This window comes from Phocoena phocoena, chromosome 8, assembly GCF_963924675.1.
Source record: "Phocoena phocoena chromosome 8, mPhoPho1.1, whole genome shotgun sequence".
NCBI lineage: Eukaryota > Metazoa > Chordata > Mammalia > Artiodactyla > Phocoenidae > Phocoena > Phocoena phocoena.
The window spans coordinates 94,349,042-94,367,194 of record NC_089226.1 but is presented as its reverse complement, the minus strand read 5'-3'; the positions used below and the strand labels follow the sequence as shown (position 1 = coordinate 94,367,194).

At 46.7% G+C, this 18,153-nt stretch overlaps 1 protein-coding gene across 1 annotated transcript in view; it reads right to left on the bottom strand.

The window, feature by feature from the left end:
* Nucleotides 1-18,153, bottom strand: part of EXT2 (exostosin glycosyltransferase 2) — a 122,690-nt gene that overhangs the window by 92,815 nt on the left and 11,722 nt on the right. The window contains exons 4-6 of the mRNA XM_065881915.1: nucleotides 12,684-12,879; nucleotides 10,741-10,880; nucleotides 7,643-7,736 (exon numbers count right to left, since the gene is read on the bottom strand). Coding sequence (XP_065737987.1) covers nucleotides 7,643-7,736; nucleotides 10,741-10,880; nucleotides 12,684-12,879 — 430 coding nt within the window. The remainder of the gene's footprint in view (nucleotides 1-7,642; nucleotides 7,737-10,740; nucleotides 10,881-12,683; nucleotides 12,880-18,153) is intronic.

Genomic DNA, 18,153 nt, shown 5'->3' with positions numbered 1-18,153 from the left:
TTTGACCTACCGAGTCTTTCCCACAGAAGCCAACCTCTGGGAGAAGGTCAGTACCTCTCAGAGCATCCTCTCTCCCTATTCGAGGCCAGCCAGTCGTGAAGCCCCCTTCACCTCCTGATCCGTTCCTGACTCTCCACAGTACGACTGAGTGACAGCACTTCTGGCCTCTTCATTTATATACTACTGAAAGTACTCTCCCCAGCACCCTGATGGCCTTTCTTATAGACAGGATCTGTGTCCCTCCCTCCCTTTTCAAAAATCTCCCTCAGTGTGCCTATACAATTCTAGGAACAAAGCAGGTGCTCAATACATATTTATTTGACAGGTTTGCATTATGAAATCAAGGACTCTAATTCTCCTAGATTTAGAGAATATTTAGGTGGGCTGCTCTAGGAAAAGTCACCAAACCAATTAAAATTGGCATCACGACACAATAAGCAAGCATTTACAGACAGAGCTCCATCTACTACCCATGATGCTCGCCATGGACAAGGTATGCCCAGGTCGCCAAGGAAAGCAGCTTTATGGTCTCTCCATCTGGACTGTAAGGATTTAAATCTCAGAAGCTATACAAAATAACTGCAAATCAGCCCATACCTTAAAGACAGGGAAATTTATTTACAGGCCCTAGTGCACTATAAATTTGAGACAGTTCTATTAAAATGCTTTTCTTGGCTTCCCATCAGATACTTGGCAAGAGTCTTTTTCCAATAAGGTTCTTAATACTGAAGTTGAAAAAAAGGTAAGTTAAACACATAAAAATGCTCTTCCTTAAGAGTTTCGATTAAATGAGTCCTTGTTTTATCCTACTTTAAACATACATTGACCGGTCTCCTTCACAACATGGATTTATACATTCAGGAAAACTCCAACAGAGTATATAGTGCTACTGAAACAAAATTATGAAACTCAAAATATCCCGGAATCGCACTCTGCCCCAAGGCTCTCCCACTGGCCAAAGAGTCTGCCTTTGTATCAGACCATGGTTGTCTGTTTCACAGGGAGAACTCCAGGGATCAGGTCAGTGTGTTTGTTGAAGGGTAAGTGATCCAGTAGCTTTTTGTAGGGCAAGTACAAAAGCAGGGATGGGGAAATAGAGCTTGGAGTGGCATGTTGGGACTGGAGAGCGGGGGTGGGGGTGGGGGGGGGGGTGGGGGGAGAGGAAGGGAAGCAGGGAACACTTGGCGTTTTTTAAAAGCCCTGAGAGTTCAGTTTATATATATTAAAAATTTTTCAGTTTCACAGTGGGGGGGGGATAAGAGTGACAGACATTATAATATTGATCCTGGAAATGAGAAGTGAAATCTTTTCCACATTCTTCATAACATATTTCCAGGGATGTGTCCAGTCCCAAGCAACCACGTTTTGGGGAAGACTATCCCATAAGCAGTTAGCCTGAATTACTGGGAAGGGCATCCTGATTTTCAGCCTCGATCCAGGCCACAAAGCTCTATAATTTGAATAAAGTTGTGGGCAGCAAAAGAGTATGTTCCCTGTCTGTCCCTTACATATTGTGTGGTCTCGGGAGGATCACTTTACATCTCTTCTCTTCAGTTTCCTCACATTAAAAAATTCGGATTACTCCTCTCGCTGCCTATCTCACTACTCTGTATACAGAGTTTGCTTTGTAAACTGTGTGTGTGTTGGGGGGGGGAGCAGGAGGAGGGAGGGAGGGAGGGAGGGAGAAATGGACACAGACTGCTAGGTAGCCATCAATGGACACAACAGTCAAGCCACCAGCATAGGGAACCCTCAGAGAACACATCCCTCTGGACTGATGAGCCTTCTAGATATCCGAGGGTTTACACCTTTAAGTGAATCACAAAACCTTTTTAAAAAATAAAAACAAATATTTTAGATAGAAAACTTTATAAAATATTTTACATGAAAGCCAATATTTTTTAAAAATATATATGCTAAACAAAATTTAAACCCTCGCTTAAAGACTGCAGGGCATCACCAAGAAGAGCCATTTCTGTATCTCCTCAGTTTGAAGATGCCCCATCAATAACATCTTCAAGGGGATGAAATAGAAACTATATTCAATGTTCAAAGTGATGGGAAGACTCATTTGGATGCCAGAAATCCAAAAGATGAAAAACAAACAAACACACGCATACTTCTTTGAACCGAGGAATTCCGCCATCTTACAATGACACGCCCACATCGTGAAGCGCACACAGCGGTCTGCACACATCCAAAGTGCTGAGAGTTCTATTCCTAAAATAGCTTTTCCGTCTTCTCTATTCATGCCTGACTGGCAGATGACCCATCTCACAGACCCTCAGGTGTAGTCTTTCTCTCTTTCAAATTTGTCACTTTTAGACTACTATGGCTATGGAAAGCGGATAATTCAATGTGCTGAAATCGCAGCCTCCTGTCGGGGCTCTCCCCTGAATAAAATGCATGAGCTCTGGTGGACACACACGCACTTACTGTTCTGTGGTCTCTTCTGCTCTCTCCTCCGGCACAGCTACACCTAACTACAGTCCTGCTAGGTGAAGGTACCACAGTTTCTTCAATGGAAGTGTTCTTTTTCCTAATCAGCCCACATTATACCTTCAAGTACTCCTCCATGGCACACATATTTGGTAGGCTTAGTAGGAAAATATGAAGGCAGACTGAGATGGGTCAGTGTAATAGACTGAAAAGAAACGGATATTTTAACTTAGCCGAGCATTAAAGGAGAGATAGAGCAAAGAAAATGCTGAATGTTTCTGCCACCTCAAAGGCTCCTAGTCAATTGAGTACAAAGAAGAGTTCAAAGGCAAGGCAGGCTCCTGACTTCCACCTCCTAGTGTGGCTGAGGTTAGAGGTCACTGCTGGTGGAGCCACTGACCAATAAAAGAATGTTTGGAAACTCCGCTCAACAGATAAACTGGGGATCCGTTTACGCCTTCCCCGCTATCCACACAAACACTTCTAACTATACAGTCCAGTGTCTATTCAGCCCTCCAATATCCCAGATTGCTTTCTTTTCCATTGTGATTCAAAGGGAGACCGGGGATGTGAATGTTCCATATGACTATAGAAAAATACTTGGTTGCATACTTCTTCCTGGTTTCCAGTGTGAGAAAGATGGTTGACGGGACTCCCCATCTTTCAGGCTTACATCAAATGCTACCTCCCCAATAAAGCTGTCCCTAACAGCTTTAACCCGTACTTCCTCCCATGTCAGACCCCTGACATTCTTTGGAAAACTTGTTCCATCTTCTCAGCTTCCTTCAGGCTTATTCCCACATATCCCCAAGGTGGCTGTTAGGCCTCTGTGGGTGGGGATCACAGGTTGCTTATCATCTCCCATCATCTCCCCTTGGGGGAAAAACATAATTAGGGCTGCACTGAATGAATTAACTGGTTAATTTAGCTCATAGGACAATTAAAGGCTGACTGGTAAGTTGGCTTTATACCGCTGTAACTATTAACCTCTCATTGAAGGAACTGGTTTTTAACTTAACCACAAAAAACCCCATAAGCCACCCCAGCTCTTTCAATGCCATATATGCCAGTACTGCTGGCTGTTCGCCTTTAGGGGTAGATAACACAGATGCAGGTTGCACTTCAAAAACCTTAGCTTGACCCCAGCTCTTACTTCAGGGTCTAGCCCTGCATTTAACGTTATGGCCGCTTCACTAGCGCATCTAAGGTCAGGTGGAAAACTTAATTAGGATTCCTTGTCAGGCAGAATATCCTTCTCTCTTGGTACATCCTAACTCCCGAGTCATGTTAAGGATTTTCACCATGTATTCATCGATCAGATTATAGCCCCTGAACTCTAAGCTGCAAAAAGTTACTGCAATACCTTCGTCACCAAGATCCCACCCCACATCTCTGGGGTCAATTCAGAAACTGGCTCTATTCCATCACAGGAGAGCAGAATCCCGTGCTAAGTGCAGGAAGGAGCGGGTCTCGAGAGAGCGGCTCTGAGGACAATGTCAACGTAGCTCACAGCACTTAGGACTTCTTGGAAACAAATACTCAAAAGGAAAATCAGTCACTTAAAAGTGGATGGAGCCCTCTGCTGGCTACAAGTGTCCACGCAGGCCCTTGAGCCGGTTCTGAGTTGCTGAGCAAGAAAATCAGACCCTCTGTTCCTCGGTCTCAGCTCCTTCTAACATCATCAACCAGGGGTTCCAAGGTATCAGCTACCGATGCAACAGGTTTTCCCCTAAAAGTCTATGCCTGTCTTACAAAAAGACTCAAATTTGACCTCCCTAAAGAGAATTCACTAAGGTGTAAAAACTTTCCAGAACCAAGTGTGTGCTATTTTTTCAGTTACTCCTGCCAAGGTCAGATTAAATCAATGGAGGGTATACAGAAGGCAAAATGACAAGCATATTCAGGAAAGGACAAAAGAGAGAGATGATGATCTACCAATAGAAAAGTGGTTCCCAATCACAGAAATTTTGCTCCATGGGGGGCATTTGGTAACGTCTAGAGACATTGCCAGTTGTCACAACTTGGGAGACAGGTGTACTGCTGGCATCTGGCCACTGAACTTATTCATCCTTTATAACTATCTGGGAATTGCTTCAACCAGATAATCTCACCTTTAGTTGAGATCAGTCCAGTCTAGAAATGTGAGGTTGGGAGAAGAAAAGAGGTCGTTTTGGAGATGTAGAATATCCAGAGAAAGGGGAACAGGACTAAACGGGGCATGGCAGCAGAGCGCCAGAAGGTCGGAAAACAGCACAGAGAAAAGGGGCATCAGCAAGCAGAGGGAGATTGAGAAACGGGAGGCAGGAAAGTACCAAGACTGCCTTTATCCTCCAAGTTGACATAATGTAGGTTATTCACCACCAGAGACAGTAACTGGCCCTCATGACACGAGGCGGTCATGGGAAAGAGATGACCACTTAATTACTAATGTTGTCAAGGACAAGAGTTTCACAGCGTTTTTTAATAGCTGAATGGAACATGAGAGATGTTCTAGCCAACGGCTTGATTTCATAAATGAGGAAAGGGAAGTCCAAGGAGCTTTGGTAACTTGTCATGGTTGTATAATTAACAGGGACAGACCCAGGGCTCAAACTCGAGCCTTTTGACTCCAAGTGTGTCTCTTTGAACCAAAAAAACCTAAAAGTGCACCGTTTTAAGTAACCTTTAGTCATTCCATCTCAACGGTTCTATGATTCCGAGCCTGTCACCGAAAAGGCCGGCCAGGCTCGTCTCAGACCTATGGTTCCCAAACCAAGCTCCCGGAAAACAAGGGCATTCTGTGAGCTGACAGTGGGAGCTCTGCTTGGGAACTAAGTGATTCTCTTTCCAACACGAAGGTGGCCGGGGGGAGAAGGTAACTGGACAGAACTTGCTCATTTTTACCTACCCAGTGTTTTCTTAGCCTTTTAGACTAAATCTAGAAAAAGATGATATCTGATTTAGCAGATGATTTTCTATTTAATTATGTTAACAAATCAAGATGCCATAAAAAGAAACACAAAGAGCATAAATACCAGCGCCCTTCAAGGAGCATTTTCTTCTACATGAGTTGTAAGAAGCACAGGTTTAGATCAAGAACATAGAGATCTCTAGACTGACTTTCTAATTCACTAAAACTCAGATGAGGTCAGGAATTAAGTAACACACGGGGAAGCCCAGAAACTTAAAACGAACATGGGTGTGCTATGAAAAAACTTCAGGGAGGCTGAACTCAACCTGTGATTTGTTTTCAAATCAGAACACCAAAATGTTTCACAGCTGAGGCTACTGAGGCCCAGAGAAGGCAGACGCTTGGCCAAGGGCACAGAGTTAGTAACTGGGCAAGCTGGCATTCAACACAGGCAGTCTGGGGTAAGAACCTACAGGCTTAATTACTGTGTGATGTGCCATCTCTTTGGTTTAAGAAGCTCGGTACCAAAATAAAGAGGTGGACTGACCACATTCACTAACTCCCTCCTAAAACCCTAAAATGACAATTAAGGGGAATTTTTTAAAATTAAGGCACAATCACTGAAAGATAAAGAGAACGGGGGAGGAGATAACAGCAACAAAATGTGGAAGCGGAAAAGCAGAAGGAAAGGTGGTAGCTGACGCTATAGGCCCAAGAGAGCACATCCTAGATCAGCTGAGAAAAATCTGGGTTCCGCTGCAGAAACTCAGGGGAAAAGGCAGTGCTCAGGGCAGGAGGACAGATGGAAAATGTATTTAAGAAGCAGTTAGAAGCCCAGAATTCCTCCCCATTCCACACACAGCTGGGTGACTGCCCTGCCCTAGCCCAGACAGAGGCTTGAGGCTCATTCCTGGGACAAGGTTAGACACAGGGGTGCATGGGGCAGTTACATCCTCAACGCTGAGAGCCCTCCAAACCTCTTCTCCAGCTCAGCACCTACATAGATAATTTTGATAGAAATAAAAACTTGCTAAAATCCATTAAAAAAAAAAAAAGAACTAGAGAAAACCATAATCTGAAAGGATATATATATCCCAGTATTCACTGCGGCTCTGTTTACAATAGTCAAGACATGGAAGTAACCTAAATGTCCATCAACAGATGAACGGATAAAGAAGATGTGGTGCATATATACAATGGAATATTACTCAGCCATAAAAAAAGAATGAAGTAATGCCATTTGCAGCAACATGGATGGACCCAGAGATTATCATACTAAGTGAAGTATGTCAGACAGAGAAAGACAAATATCATATGATATCACTTATATGTGGAATCTAAAAAAAATGGTACAAATGAACTTATTTACAAAACAGAAACGGAGGGACTTCGCTGGCGGTCCAGTGGTTAAGACCCTGCGCTTCCAATGCAGGGGGCGTTCGGTCCCTGGTTAGGGAACTAAGATCCCACGTGCTGCACTGCGTGCCACACGGCGCGGCCAAAAAAATAAATAAATAGAGTGGATATGTGTATGTGTGTAACTGATTCACTGTACAGCAGAAACTAACACAACATTGTAAATCAACTATGCGCCAATAAAAATTTTTAAAAAAAGAAAGGAGAAAAAGAAATAGAGACAACATGCACAGTATCAATACTGGGACAGCCTTTTTTCAGTTTTTAACTTGTTTCACATCTAAGCCCAACTAAACTTCTTTTGGGAGCGAGACACTCCAGCAGGACTAAACAGGACACGTGGTGGATGCGTTAGACAGTGGAGAGCAGCCCAGGGGAAGGGGCATCAGAAGGTAGACGAGAGACCTGGGAGGGGAAGAGGGAGGGTGTATGTGTTCTGGGGAGAGGAGGGCACCTCTTAATCACGAGGGCCGCTGAAGGGGGGATCCAGGCCAGCTGACACCAAGACACTCTCGAGGTCAAGGCTCCTCAGAAGCATCACCCTGAAACGTGCTGGCTTCCACAGCCACCTCAGTCACCAGAACCCTCACCTGCCATGTAAACCACCTTCCAGAGAGGGGCAGCTCTGCGTCCTGAGCATATCACTGAGGTGTGACCCTAGCGTCACAGCAGGCTTACCTCAGGAGCATTTCTGAATCTCTGATAGTGATTATTCCAAACCTTACCTGATGCAACTCCCTAACACTGCTTTCCTCTTTTAAGTTTGGCTGGTCAACGTAGTGGAGGAAATAAATCCCACTCCCACGCCCAGCAGCCATCGCTCTGCACCCAAGCAGCCAGGGCTACCCCTTCACATCACCCACGCCCCCTCCCCAACAGGGCTGCCTGGCCCCTTACCTGTCTCTGCATTTCTTCAATCTGTCTTTGGGGGATGCTCTGCAGAATACTGTGCACATCTGACATCTTTTCTTCTGGCACAGCCACAGATGCCCTAGAGACAAGAGCAAAACAACTGATGGATGCGCAGCCCTGTACACAAAGCACTGCTACGTACATTTCTTGTTTAATTCTCACAAGCAGAAGCAACAACACCCCAAACTACCCTCAGCCCCACAGTCCTTGCAGTGAGTAGTCCCTCTTCCTTGCCCCTTTCTCAGGGCTGACCTGCTCAAAGGAGCTCCCACCAGCTCCATCTCTCAGCTCCCCAGCACCACTCCATTCATCTCCCATCCTCTGTCCACTCCCCACTGTGCTTCAGCCACACAGGTACCCTCTCAGTCTCCTGAACATACCACACTCTGCCTAACCACAAGGGCTTTGCGTGTCCAATTCTGCCTACCTGGTACTCTTCTTCACTCTTCACTGCACGCTCTGAATTAACAATGACTCTTCTCCTTTAGCTACATTCCCCAATCCATTCATTTACTCAGCATGTATTTATGGAGCCCCTACTATGTGCTAGGTCCTGGCAATACAACAGTGAACAAATGAGACGTGGAAGGAAGGCCAGGGAGTGAGACGACCAGGGGAATACCCGAGGGAGACCATTCCAGAAGGAATAATAAGCAAAAGGCCCCGAGGAAGCAGGGTGTCGGGAACGTTCCAGCAACAGCAAGGAGGCCAGTGTGGCAGGAGCACAGTAAAGACGGTGGAGAATACCAGGCAATGAAGAGAAACAGGGGAGGGAGGGTCACAGCAAAGCCTCTGCGGCCTCCCTGGCCACTTAAGGACTTACGCTTTCACTGAGATAGAAAACCACAGAAGGGGTCAGGAAAGCACGGCATGATCTGGTTATGTTCCAACAGGATCATTCTGCCTGAAGAGTTAGAACAAACTACAGAAAGCAGGAGCGGAAGCAGGGAGAACAGCTGGGGCCCACTGCACGGTCCAGGCAAGGGATGCTAAGAGGGAGGAAGTGATGAAAGTGACGAGGGAGCAGAGCCAGCAGGACGTGCCACCAGATTAGAGATGCTGGGTAAGGGAGAGAGGGCTCGATGACGACTTACCCTTCATTCAGCAGAGTTGGTCATTATATTCGTCTAGGTTAATTTATTAAAACCTGAGACCCCCTCCGCCCACTAGCCTAGTCCATTAGGATGGAACCACGTCTGGTCCCAATCACCAGCATACCCGAGCACCTGGCATATTGCCTAGCACAACTGCGCTTAATAAATACTTGTTAAATAAGTAAATGATTTCTACCATACAGATGGGAAAACTGAGGCTCAAAAAGGTTAAATGATTGGCAAGATCACAAAGCTAGCCAGTAATAGAGCTGGTTATCTGAACCCCAGCCTTTTGTCTTCAAATCCAGAGCCCTTCCACCACTTATCCCTAATTACAACTACCCAAGCACATCTAGATCCTCGTAGGAATGAATATCTTCTGAGACTCAGCCCAGGGTCACTGCCTCTGAGAAGCCCTACCCGACCCCACAGCCAGCAAGGGTATGCGTCTCTTCCTCCCCCTCCAAGCAGCCCATCCAGCCAGGGCTGCATCTCAGCTCTGCATCTGGTAATCACTGGCTTACTTGTCTATCTCCCACCACCGGACTAAGAGCTTCTCAGAGGCAAGACCTGACCTTGATCATCTTTGTATCCCCATAGGCAACACAGTACCTGGCAAAGAGAGGGTGCTCAATACATATTTCCACAGACGAATAAGTGACTGGAAGTGGCTCATCACTTCTCCAGGACACAGAGAATCACACACCCTCATCCTCCAGGCTGAACTGGGCTCCCTCCCTGTTCTGGGTTTCCATAGCACCCCCTGCATGCATCTGTTACAGCGTTTATCATACAATATTATAATTGTTGGTTTGTCTTCCCCACTGGATTCTCACCTCCTTAAGAGCAGAGCCTGTATTATTCACAGAGGGCTTTCCAGTAAATGTGAGATAAATGAATGTACACATGAACGAATGCTACTTAAATTGTTCAAATACCTGTGGTGACCAGGCTTGAACACGGTATCAAAAAAGGTGGGAGGGGCTTCCCTGGTGGCGCAGTGGTTGAGAGTCCGCCTGCCGATGCAGGGGACACGGGTTCGTGCCCCGGTCCGGGAAGATCCCACATGCCACAGAGCGGCTGGGCCCGTGAGCCATGGCCGCTGAGCCTGCACGTCTGCAGCCTGTGCTCCGCAACGGGAGAGGCCACAACAGTGAGAGGCCCGCGTACCCCAAAAAAATAAATAAATAAAATAAGGTGGGAGAGGAGAAAGCAATTAAGCATTTGAGGCAAAGACAAGCCTGAGAGGTATGTACAAAAGGAACTCGTTTTCAAAAACCTTTAACCTCCAAAGTCCTGGGGAAATGAAACAACAAGAGACGAGCAGACTACTCCATGAAGCACAGCACTGACAGTCACGTCCAGGCAGGACCCACGCGTGTCCATCCATCCACTGGGAGTGTTTCTAAGCTTCCACCCGTGTGCAGGCGCTCTGCCTCCAGCCAGCACTTCATGCAAATTCAACAGACTCTAGAGCACTGGTTCTCAGCGGTGGCTACAAATCAGAATTGCCCATGGAGCTTCAAAAGTCCTGAGGACAAGGCCCAGGTATGTGTTTAAAAATTCTTCAGTTGAGTACACTCTACAGTCACAGCTGAGAACCACTGCTCTAGGTCAAGGGTAAACGGCCAGATGGTAAATATTTTAGGTTTTGCGGGCCACGTAATCTCTGTCATTTTAAACTACAGTACTCAACTCTGCCACTGTCACTCAAAAACAGCCGAAGATCATGTGTAAATGAATGGGTATGCTGTGATTCAATAAAACTTTATTTACAAACACTGGCAGCCTGCCATATTTGGCCCAAAGGCCTGTTGGCCAACCTTGGCTCCAGGCCAACGGACTAACTCTCCTTATGGAAAATATAGCAAAAACAGTCTGAAGGAGTAGTTCTCCAACTTAGCTATGCGTTACAATTGCTGGGGGGACTTTTAAAATCTAATCCATGCAGGACTCCTGGTGTAAAGTTTATCAGAAGGTAACACCCACCTCTTCCAGTCAAGAACTTCAGAGAAAGGCAAAATGTAGGAGTCTGCAATGATAACTGGGATACAGCCGGCCCGCAACACGTCACTCAACACCGCCTGGCCCAGCCGAGCTCCTCGAAGGACCACACAAAAAGTAGCCTCCTGCAGGAATACAGGCAGAGGGAGGGATTACATACCAGTTTCACTGATCCACTTACTCTGATCCCGGCAGACGATGAAGTTCTCTCAAGGGCTGAAGCCAAGCAACACCAAAAATGCTGAAAGGTAACAGGTCACACCAGTAAGACTGAAAAGCTTAAGTGGCTGCAATGTTCTGGTTTTCCACTCTTCAGTGTCAGCGCAATGCCTCCACTGCTGGCATCCTGAAAATGTTCACGACCCACGTCTAGGTCTTCCTCTGGACACTCAACAACGTGACTCTGCAAGGGCTGGATTCTTTCAGTCCTAGTGTGCTGTGTACACACACTGTGGCACAGTGGCTGCACAGTACTCAGGACACTTACCTCCGCCTACCTTGTTACAGAATTATTTGATCTGGGCCTATCAGTCTCCCTAGAGGACCCACTATACAGAAAGTATCAAATCTCCTTTTATCTTTCTACTCCCCATGGCATCCAGCAGTGTGCTTTGCATCTAGAAGACATTCATTTCATGAATGCAATGCCTTAGAAAACCTAGTAAGACAGATATGTTCTATTTAGAAACAATCCATCGAACAAAAAGCAAAATCTCAAACAATTTCTTTCTCGTTCACTGCCTCAAACTTGTACTCGATGTGGGACACGTTTGGGAAAGTGAGAGATGTACACGAGAAGAAACAGCTGCAATAAGTCAGCCAAAATAAGAAAAGACCCCATCTCTAATACTCAGTTTCTCCCAGTTTTTGCCTCTTCAGGAGGAAAAAAAGTTAAAAAACAAAACACTGCTTAATCTTTAAAGCTAGAGAAAAGGAAAGTTCAGAAAAAATATGAAGAAACTCAACATGCCAAATTCCTCCGGGGATAAACCAGAAAACAGCAAGAGTGGAAAAAGGGCATCAGTCATGGTGGAGGTGCAGGTGGACAGCTCAGCTGGCCCCAAAGAGTCGGTGTCCAGATGTGCACACACGTGCTGATAACCATTTTTCCTGTCTAGACAAAGGTTACTATAAATACTCCTGCTCACATCACCACTGTTATCAGTCAGACATTCCAGAGGAGATGCAGCACTTTTTGAAAGAAAGGATTTTAACAATCTCAGCATGGGCCAGTACTCTTTGGAGGTTAAAAAAAAAAATCACACCAGCTCCTTGATATTTCTCCTTGAACTAACCTGTCTGTATTTTAAATATTTAAGTGAACAAAACTCAATTTCTCCTTTCCTAGCCTCCAGGCCCTTGCAGTGTGAAATATCCTGCTTATAAAACATCCCCAAAAGGACTACTCTGCTTCTGGTTATGGAAGCCCTGCCACTTCCACAATACCAGTAGGACATGCTAAGGGCGGCAAAAACACCAAGAGACAAAAACGGTAACAAAAAATAAAAACCTCCCACTCAGGAAAAGCTGACCATGGCCTTGCGGGTTGGCACAGTCAGGGGATACAAGCTGCACCATAGAGAAGGAAGTTTCTCTGGCCTGGATTATGAACACAGTGATAAAAGCAAAATACATATGCCTGCTTTGTCTATGTGGCTTTTTTGTAAATCTATGGGATTTGTGCTTTTGCAGTAAGATGAATATCTGAAAGGAGCAGGAACGCTCATAGGCCAAGCAGCTTTGCACAAACAGTACACAGATGCCAAAGCTCCTGGAGGTCCATGGCTGCAGTGAAGAGCAGTCTGTCTTCCTCTCCCCTTGGGGAGCTCTGCTAGCTGAACGTGGGAAACACCTGTCTGTTGGGGTCAGTTTCACCTTGCGGATGTAACCTGTGCCGAGCCCCGAGAGAGGTGCCGGGTGGCACTCACCTGCAGCACCTGTGGGTAATCGAAGACCTGGTGCTTGTGGCAACGCTTTCGGGCGGCGGGGATGCCCTCGGAGAGGTTGGTGCACTTGTCCAGGACTAACACCGCTTCTCCGTGTCTGGCCTGGAGGGCGGCCAGCTCCTCTCTGTACTCGGGATGCAGAGCCATCTGGGACGACAGGAGGAAGTACCGCCGTGGCCTACGAAGGACAAAACGAGGGACTGGGACCTTGCAGCCGCTGTGCGAGTCACGGTGAGACCAACTTTGATATTAAACTTAATGGCAACAAGCATTTTCTCACCCTTCTTTATTCACATCCTTGACTTTTTGGGAAATTATACTCTGCGGCATTGCTGAATATCTAAAATATTACACAATCTAAGAAAGCAATCTATGTCTCATTCACATGCTAAAGCGTCATGCCGTCATTAAAGATTTCATTTGGGAAAAGTTCTTAATGTTTTGAGGAAATGCTTATAATATGCCGAGCTAAGGGAACATGCTTTACGTGTGTGTGAATGTATACCTGTAAAGACAGACACGGACTGACTGGTTGATTATTTGGAAGAACATCAAATGTTACCATTAGTTCTATATGAGCTCTCTGCTCTGAAAAGGAACTGGGAGCGGGCTGCATCCTTCAAACAGGAAAACAAGGGGTCTTAATGGACAGCAGTGGCTGTGAAAGAAGAATAAGTGAAAGACTGCTTCCGGCTGTTGGGTGGCACTCTATGCCACTCAACATCCCCATCCTCAAGGCCACAGGGACTCGGAAAGACCAGACTGGGCACTGAGAACAAGTGGAAAAAACCATCTTCACCAAGGGATAGAACCAGTCTTAACATCTGGATAGCAGGGATGCTTACAAGAAAATGGAGTGAAAGGAGGACTTAGAAGAAGCTAGCGCCATTTAAATCTCCACGAGAGACAAAACGTGAGCACAAAGTGAGTAAGCCAGGAGTTGGGGGAAGACTCTGGGGAGACCAGATGGTAAGTCATTCCCTCCCGCAGGCAGACAGGTTACAGAGCATAAACACGACATGGGCTGAGGGACCAGCAGGGATCACTGTAGAAGAAAGGAAGAATATAAAGCAGGTTCCAGAGGAAATGAAACCCCCATCAGACCTAGAAGCAGGACTCACTCAAATCTACCTCAAACTGGTACAGACCGGGGAAAACACTGAACATACACCTCTCTAGGTAGAGCCACCAGGGAAGATAACAGGAAGCAATGCATAAGGAACAACCCAAAGGCCACAGTCTGAACCCTACTCCCCACCCCACCGCTTTCCTTCTTGCTTTGGGAGAAAGAAAGGGTAATTGTTTTGGTTTTCCACGGTTTCTCAGGCTTATCTGGAGGGTCCAGATGGAGAACACCGTATGCATCCACCCATGACCAAAGAATAATCATTCTCTAACGGAGAAGGTGGCACCTTCCCAAGCATTAAGCTTCATGCCCACAAGACCCAGAGCAGTGACTGAGAAGGTGAACACTCTCCCTGCCAGCAATTCAGTTCAACAGAGCAGCAGCCACCATAGCTGTGCATGGCTCTCAAATCCTCAGAGCCATTTCTTCTGGTCATTTCTTTCTACAGCTGAACTAAAAGCAAAGGGTATTGCCCACACCACAGGGAGGAAAGAAAGGGACAAGCAGATTCCCTAGAACTTCACTGCCCAACAGCAGTTAGCCACGTGAGACCATTTAAATCTATTAAAATTTAAAATCCAGTTCCGCAGTCACATTAGCCACATTTCAACTGCTCAACAGCCATACGTGGCCAGTGACACCTGACAGCACGAATACAGATCATCTCCTCGCTGAAAGATCTATTTGAGAAAGCTGCCCTGGACGGTAGTGCAGACCCAGAGCCCGGGGTAGAGGCAAGCAGAGGTAAGAGAGACGTGGAACAGCAGCCCATCGGGGAGATAGTGTGGATCAGCTGTAGCGACTGGTTTCTCTCATCCTGGGCAACTTCCCCCTAAATCACGTTTTATTGAACAATACACTGTATATTTACAGCCAAAAGTATTCCTTCTAGCCACTGAAACAGACTCTTGAATTCCACCCCCAGCCCTGAGCCTCAATTATTTTTCTTTTGTAAAAGCAATTTTAATTTTCAGAGGGATGACTTATGATGGGAAGATCACATACAGGGAGCACTCTCAGATCATCTCAAAGTGAAGACCGCCTCCATTCAAAGTATTCCTGTAATCAAACTTGTCTGTTTAAACAGGAGGAAGATTTACAGTCAAACTCTCAAGACAAGCATGGAAACCACCTTAACAATTAAAGCCATTTGAAAATGAAATGAACTGTCTTGTGAGGTGCTGAGTCCTTTTTATTACAAATCAGCAAACTTTTCATTAAGAAGCAATAGCAAAAGGTATACATTAACTTAGAGCTGAACGGCCTCTAAAGGTCTTTCCAATCCCCAAGACACTGGTTCTACGGTGGATGTCCTGGAGCCCTGGGACTCGCTGGATATTTCTGGAGATTTTCTATTTAAGTAACATAAAACTGGTGCTCCGGGCTGCCAAGAACAAGAATAGACATGCTGGTATGCAAGGGGGTGTCCATGCAGGAGGAGGTAAAGTACTGGAGTCCTGGAGGGAAGAGGGTGCTTCTGCACAGCGGGGTGGCCCGCCCACAGGGAATGCTGAAGTCTTAGTGGGGGGAGAGCTTCTACTTGGGGGAAGAGCAGGGAGGTGGCCTGGCACAGAGTACGAGATCCCTAAAAGAGTGACAGGGGAAGGGGTAGAGGTAGTTATGGCCCCCCAGCATGGGATGCTGAGACCAGGTGAGGTTAGGAGGGCATCCGGGCAGCCCAGGAGAGTGTTAGAGGCCGGGCAGGCTGAAAGCGGGGGGGGGGGTGGGGGGGGGGGGGGGTGGGGGGGGGGTGGGGGGGGTGATGGCAAGAGTAGCATCACTCCAGTACTGGGGGGGGGAGGGGGTGGGGGGGGAGCGGGGAGGGGGCGGTGCGGTCAGACTCAAGAAGGGTGAGGAGGCTATCTGTCCTGGGGTGATGGGGAGAGCAGGAGCGCTACATGAGGGTCAGAGTCTGAGTGGGCGTGGAGAGGGTATCTGTGCAGTGAGGGGGCAGCGGCAACAACGCGACAGAACTCTGGTCCCATACAAGAGGGCTGATCAGATAAGATACTGAGGATAAGGGGAGGCAGATTTCTCACTGTCAGAGAAGGGAATCACAAATACGTAAAGAGAGGGAATTCCCTGGCGGTCCAGTGGTTAGGACTCCACGCTTTCACTGCCGACGGACCAGGTTCGATACCTGGTTGGGGAACTAGGATCCCGCAAGAGGCGCAGTGAAAAAAAAAAAAAAAAAAAAAAAAATATATATATATATATATGGAAAGAGAGAAAAACCAGAATGCCCCTGCAATGTTGGATGGAACTGAAGATACCAATATGAACGCATGGTTTTCAATACATGTAGACAGAGAGAGAGAGAGAGATCCATCTATATAGACAGAGAAATAAATACAGATGCTAACATGTGGTGCTCAAAGAAACTCTTGAGTAAAGAAAGGCTCTGGGTTGGATTTCACTGTTAAGAACACAGTTCTATTTTTAGACACTCAGCCACCAGGCTCCCTGGGTCCCCACCTACCACTACCATTTTCTACATAAATGTGCAGATGTGAACAAGAGTCTAAAAATGTTCCCCCTGCCTGCATGCTGGCTCTCCCTGACCCGGCAGATGGCTGGTCGATGGAGTAGGCCCGTTTTAGTTTTAAGCAAACAAAATCTTAAGGTGGATTTGTTTTTCTTTCAAGGACTAAAATTACCAGCTATGACTTTCATGTTTCCTCCCAGCAGTGCTGATATCGAAGCTTAAGTAAAATCATGCTGAGAACTCGAAGTCTCCCTCAATAGTAACAGTTGTAAACTCCCAGTTTAGTTCCTTTTAGAGAGAAAATGACAAGAATTCCAGCTGAGGCCAACACAGCTGTGAGAAGAAGCTATCAATAGCAGCAGTCTTCAGCTTCCCATTGAAAAATATTGAGAGAGATTTAAAATAAAAACAAGGCTCTTACTACTCTATGTAGCCCTCAAGAGATGTGGGAATTCCCTTAAAAAGCAACTCTCACAAAGAGCAACAGATCCCAAATGTTGCCGCGAGGTCACCCACACTGCCTCCTCCCAAGTCCCTAGAAAGTGTGATGAGTCTGGAGCCTGTCTTTGCTTTGCTTTGCTTTTTTCCCCCTTTTTTTCAGAGGGAGAGGAGTGTTGTTTGTAAAAGAAACACAACTGCAGGGCCAGACTGCAAAACCGGTGGGGAAATGGAGAGGGCAGGTCTAGGTCGGGCTGTAGAAATCCACCCCTTGGCCAGCAGGGGGAGGACCACGCCCATCGCAGCCTTCAGTGTCCTTCTGCTGCCCTTGAAGGTAGAGCGCTACTCTATCTAGTTACTGAACATCAGAAGTTTAGAAATCAACTGCAGCCTTAAGCCATCTAAAGATCTTAATTTCAGCCTAGTTATACATAAAAATTAGAGATTACGTTACCAAGAAAACACCACCAAGAAAACAGCCTGTAAATCTTTGAAACTATTCTTTGAAGGTAATTACTGTTCGGAGTGGTTTGCTCTCCTTTGTTTCATCTTCACTGAATCTTTTCCTTTCGGTATGCTTTTTCCCTGGATTAAGTCTAAAGGGAAGTGACAGTCCTAAACCAATGTAAGAGAGCTAGGGACGTCCCTGGTAGCGCAGTGGTTAAGAATCCGCCTGCCAATGCAGGGGGCACGGGTTCGAGGCCTGGTCCGGGAAGATCCCACGTGCCGCGGAGCAACTAAGCCTGTGCGCCACAACTACTGAGCCTGCGCTCTAGAGCCCGCCAGCTTCAACTACTGAGCCCGCATGCCACAACTACTGAAGCCCGCGCACCTAGAGCCCGTGCTCCGCAACGAGAGAAGCCACCGCAACGAGAAGCCCGCGCACCGCAACAAAGAGTAGCCCCCGCTCACCGCAACTAGAGAAAGCCCGTGTGCAGCAATGAAGACCCAACACAGCCAAAAATAAATAAAGAAAGAAAGAAATTTATTTTTAAAAAAGAGAGAGAGCTAGAGTATACTCAAGAGATAACACAATAAAGAGAGTTTCAGCCGAGCAGTCTTAAGAAAGAGGCCGAGAGGCGGCTGAGCCAGCCTGCCAGACTCGCTCCTCACCTGCTCACACCCTGTCTTGCCCAGGCTTTCTCGGCCGCAGCACTGCCGACACTTGGACCCAATGATTCTTTGTAGTGAGGGCTGCCCTGGGCATCATAGAGATTTAGCGGCATCACCGGCCTCCACCCACCAGATGCCTGCGGCACCCTGTGCAGAACAGAGTTAACACAGCCTGATAGCTCTCTTTTTTGAAAGGCTGGCCCTTGGCTGGTGCATGGAACTTCGATCTGGGGGGAGAACTGTAAGAATGGCTCACTGGGCCCAAACTGCAGGAAAACACCTGCTTTCCT